The sequence below is a fragment of the Penaeus vannamei genome, chromosome 4 (assembly GCF_042767895.1).
Source record: "Penaeus vannamei isolate JL-2024 chromosome 4, ASM4276789v1, whole genome shotgun sequence".
In the NCBI taxonomy this organism is placed as follows: Eukaryota; Metazoa; Arthropoda; class Malacostraca; order Decapoda; family Penaeidae; genus Penaeus; species Penaeus vannamei.
The window spans coordinates 1,217,274-1,222,273 of NC_091552.1; the positions used below are offsets into that span (position 1 = coordinate 1,217,274).

General features: G+C 34.6%; 1 protein-coding gene across 2 annotated transcripts in view; it reads right to left on the reverse strand.

Moving 5' to 3' along the window:
* The window catches only part of LOC113819362 (phosphatidylinositol-glycan biosynthesis class X protein), a 7,685-nt gene that overhangs the window by 2,496 nt on the left and 189 nt on the right, over positions 1-5,000 (reverse strand). For both annotated transcript variants that reach the window (XM_070119301.1, XM_027371597.2), the window contains exons 2-3: positions 2,828-2,994; positions 2,478-2,631 (exon numbers count right to left, since the gene is read on the reverse strand). In XM_070119301.1, the coding sequence (XP_069975402.1) occupies positions 2,478-2,631; positions 2,828-2,967 (294 nt within the window). In that variant the 5' untranslated portion in view covers positions 2,968-2,994. The remainder of the gene's footprint in view (positions 1-2,477; positions 2,632-2,827; positions 2,995-5,000) is intronic.

Here is a 5,000-nt window from a genome sequence, read left to right on the forward strand (position 1 = left end):
AAACCTGCATAGGTTAAAATCAGTAACAGCTATCACAGTCAAAATTTGTATTCTGGTATAGTCAAATAAGTAGATTTAAAAAATAGAGCAGAAATTGATTTACCTCTTACAAATTATGCGATATAATGTTTGCAAGAGGCAGTATTTCATCTCCTCCAATAGAAGTAGTATGCACATATTGCCTTCCCTAAATATGAGTTCAAGCCCACCCATAAATAACTGATATTTTTTGGTAGTGGGCAGAAAAGCTGAAAAACTGCAAAAAATTGAGCTTGGGGTCTGCAGTCCTTCATATGTAAACTGACTCATAAAAAAACATCAATTTTACATAAAATTTGTAAAATGTTATGAACAAACTAAGAGGATATCACAAGATATGTCATCACTAGTGTCCAAATTTCGCATTAGTTCTTTGAACATCCTTTGGCGTATCCTGGCTCGGGCTTCAGGAACTCATTAGGTTTGAGTGTGTACTATGTATCAAAATATAAAAATCTTGCTTAACCCATGAGTATGAGTTCATTTTGTGCAGTCCTGAACGTAAAGAATCCATGGTATACAGGTGTGCAAATTGCCCAAAGATGTCAGATCATCATGTTCCAGCCAATTAAATGACATAGCAGGCCCACCTGGGTGCATAAATTTGACACAAGCATCACTCTGCTCCTTATCCACTTGACTAACAATTACAACTCACCACAAGTCTTCATAGGGTCAGGTCATAAAATCAGCAACTTCAAATTTTATGAGGCAAGGCTTAGGGTAAAGATTACGCTGAATTGAAAATAATGAGTCGTCACTACATCTTTTTGCTGCAACAGTTCACTCATCAAGTGGTGTAAAATGATGAAAAGATCTTGTTCCTGGTACAGCATATGTGCCTTGAAATTTCTCCTCAAGAAACTGCCTTTTAAAATCAACCTTGCTCTTTTCAGCATAAAGGAACTTAACTGATGGAAAGTATTCTATGGTTTAAGTTTTTCAAGTCCTGCAAAACAAGCTCCTGATCTTCATCAATAATATCAACATTGTGATTTGTGTCATCTCTTAATAGCAAGTATGAATTGTTATCTTTTCTGCAATAAACTACTATAGGATGTAGAATACATTGGAGATTAGTCCAATGATACGTTTGAATTTTGAACGACAAATGAATAATTTTCTGCAAAATCATAAAAAAGTGCCACCGTTGGTGCCTACTGTTCTTTAAGGGAGTTTAAATATTGGACTTGAGAATTGGCAATGAAAGAATGCCTTGTCAAATTCATAAGTTGTCCTTCCACAAGATTCACATAGTTTGCAACAGTTTTTATTCTATGAATAAGATTTGAACGGTCAATTGCGGTCCACTGGGAAATACTATTGAAATGTCATTATCATAGTCCTCAAGAAGGATCTAAATGTGGTTCCTTAGATCATCTGATGTCTTTAGGCAATGTGCACACCTATGTATTATGCATTCTTTACTTTCAGGACTGCACAGAATGAACTCATTCAAGTTTTTGTAACTTTCACTAACTGGTTTAGGCAATTTTTATATTTTGATACATAATATACACTCAAACATAATGGGTTCCTGAAGCCCAAGCCAGGATACACTAAAGGATGTTCAAAGAATAATGCAAAATTTGGACACTAATGTTGACATATCTTGTGATATCTTTTTGGTTTGTTCTTAACATTTTACAAATTTTATATAAAATTGATGTTTTTTTTATGGGTCAGTTTACATATGAAGGGCAGCACACCACAAGCTCAATTCTTTGCAGTTTTTCAGCTTATCTGGCCACTATTTATAGGTAGGCTTGTCCTCATATTCAGGGAAGGCATTATGTGCATACCACTTTTCCTGGAGATGAAGTACTGCCTCTTGCAAACATTATAGGGTATAACCTGTACGAGTTAAAGCAATTTCTAACTTACTTTTGAAATCTACATACTTGATTACATTAGAATGCAAATTTTGACTGTGATATCCACTACTGATCTTAATCTATGCAGTTTTGAATTTTGATGAAAATCAGGCACAAAATATGAAAGGTTTTGAGGAGTCAAGGTCCCAAATTTTAAATGGCCACAGAGCCCAAACCAATTACAATATCAAAACCAGGTTTTGGAGCATTGGTCATGTTGTTTGTTACTATACACAAGCAAATTTTTAACCAATTCTGAAATGGTGGGTTAAACCATCATGATGATTTGATATGGAATGACCCTATAGGGTTTATATAAATTTCTAATGCATCAAATTATTTGATTCTTTAAAAGTTACTCAAAGATTCTTTATAACCTATCTATGGTCACAGATTTCTGCTTAGTAACATACTGGTGTCAACACTGGTATCCTTGCTATTAACTTTTTCCTAAAGGATCATAATTGTTCACAATGAAAAAAAAAAAGTATGAAACCTGAAAAAATAACAGCAAAGAATTAAATCTGCCAGCATAAAACTGATAGAAACAACTAGATTACATACCTGTGGAACATGGAAGTCTGGTCCACCAAATGCTTTATTAAATCGAAGTTGATTTGGGTCAACGTATGACCCAGATGGGAAGATGTCTTTGATGAGAACTATGCAAGACTGCAGGTTTTCTGGTGATGAAATGAACACAGTTGTCTCAAGATCTCTGTAAATGAAGAAAATAACAACCATAAAAACACACTGCACTTTATCTAAAATATAAGAATGATTTCATTCCCCACATATTAAGTATGAATCAGATACTATCATCATATGATTAATCAAATATATAAGTACAATAATTAAAAATCAGGAGGTATTTTCTACCAAAAATCACACAACTTTCTCAGCATTCCTTTTACCTGTGGAAACCTTCATTGAGAAGTCTACGTTCCACCTGCGCATTGGTCTTCTGTACCATCGGGCATGTTGAAGCCAGAGAGGTTGATGCAAGTGTCACCACAAAGGCAACCAACTGGGTAACCATGTAGATACAAGCCATTGTTTATTATGAGGGTACCATTTCTTCCTGCAAATGATCACGAAGTTAAAGGTAAACAGTAAAATAGAGAAAGATTTTTTTCTTTCTAATAAATTCTATAGGTTACCAGTATCAATGCAAAGAAAGAAGGCCAATGATTCTAAATGCCTTCAATCCCTTTCAACAAAAAGGTATAGTCTTATACTAAGAGATCTATTGGTCTTCTATATATAAATTATGTTTCTGTAGTTTGTTTATGGTGAGATCAAAACAATTTCTACTTGTCAAGTGGAGTTGGTGACCTGAGTATTAGCTAGGATCATATTTTTTTCATAGTTTTTGGTTCAAACTTTTTATCACATTCATATCACAGTGGAGACCAGGTATGCTGTGCATGTAATCATTGAAGGAACATGTGTTTGTAAAAGAAGCATAATTGGAATCAATTCAACAAATGAATTTAATTTCAAGTAGAATATGTTTATCTTGACAAATTCTAGTTATCATACTTTTGACAAAATGATACAGAAAACAAATATATTATGTACACAAAATTCTCTTAAAAATCAACTCATGCTTTCTTAAACAGATGCCAAATATATTTTGATCTGTAACTATTAAAAAGAAGAAGAAAAAAAAAAAGTAAATAAACTTGTGAATGCTATCTCTGATTCCTTTATTATACAAAATATAATACATGATTACATCTTGGATAAATGGCTAGGAACTTTTCATTCATATTCTACATTATTCTTCAAAGAATATCACACTTATACATTGGTAAGTCCCTTTCATAGCACTTCATCAAAAGGTGAATTGGATAAATATGACTGCATATTACAAATTAAAATTAATTGTCCTAAAAAAGGTAGCAAAAGACCTCTCTTTTGTGACCCAACATGGACCAACAAGCCTCCAACACATTTATGATTATAATAATAATAATAATAATAATAATAATAATAATAATAATAATAATAATAATAATGATAATTCCTATTTTCACCATCTTCAACATACCATTTTTTCCTCTCCTGAAATTGAGTGCCCTCTATGTATATTTAATTTTTTGGAATACCTGCACATAACCAGTTCATAATTATTATGGTATAGGTGGATTCTTCTCACTCTCTACTATCCAAATATATTGAAATTATGCCACAGAGAATCCCCCATTAGCGACAACCTTGGCAGGGGAGGAGATGAAACGTACCATGGAAATTGCAGGGGAAAACAATATAGAATCAGTATTCTGTAGTGTTTCTAATGCAAGAGGGCTGTGTCCCCTGCGACCCTTACTGTGTGTGTGTGTACGTGTGTGTGTGTGTGGGGGGGGGGGACTGCCACTCTTAATCCCTGCCAAGAAATACAATGAATCCTCCATGTAAGCACAGCAGGAGAGTGTATGAACACCATGCGGGAGCAGCGTTGCCAAGTCTGTCTGACGCTCTCTCCTGCTGTGAATACATGCAAGATTCTTTGTTTTCCTGGGCGGGGGTTGGGAGTGACAGTTCCCCATTGGAGGGTCACAGGGGTCATAGCCACCTGCATTTGACAATATAATGACTGATTCTATGTAGATTATTAATATTTGATCTCGCAATTTCCTTCGTACAATCCATACCCTCCCCTATAAGAGAAGGCATGAAACGTACACTATTGGGGCCAAGCTTATTACTAATGGGGGGAGGGGGGTTAGGGGGTTACTGCCCCAATAAAACCTACATATTTGCATTATTGAATTAAGATGAACCCAATGATACCTACATCATGATCCATTTGGCAGCTGCATAAGAAAAAATGAGTTTTTCCTTTCCTGTGACTGGACATACTACAGTTCCCTGACAACTGTTGAAAGGAGAGGTGTTTAGGCCACAGCATCACCAGAAAAGCAGATTCTTTTCACATTAACATTTCATATATCAATAACAACCCATACACTTGTGATTTTCTACATATCTGCAAAGTTATATTCTAAATCAAATAAAGATTACAACTATATACGTGCCATGTACTATATTCATTAGGCACACAGTAAGAAAAACCATGTAGTA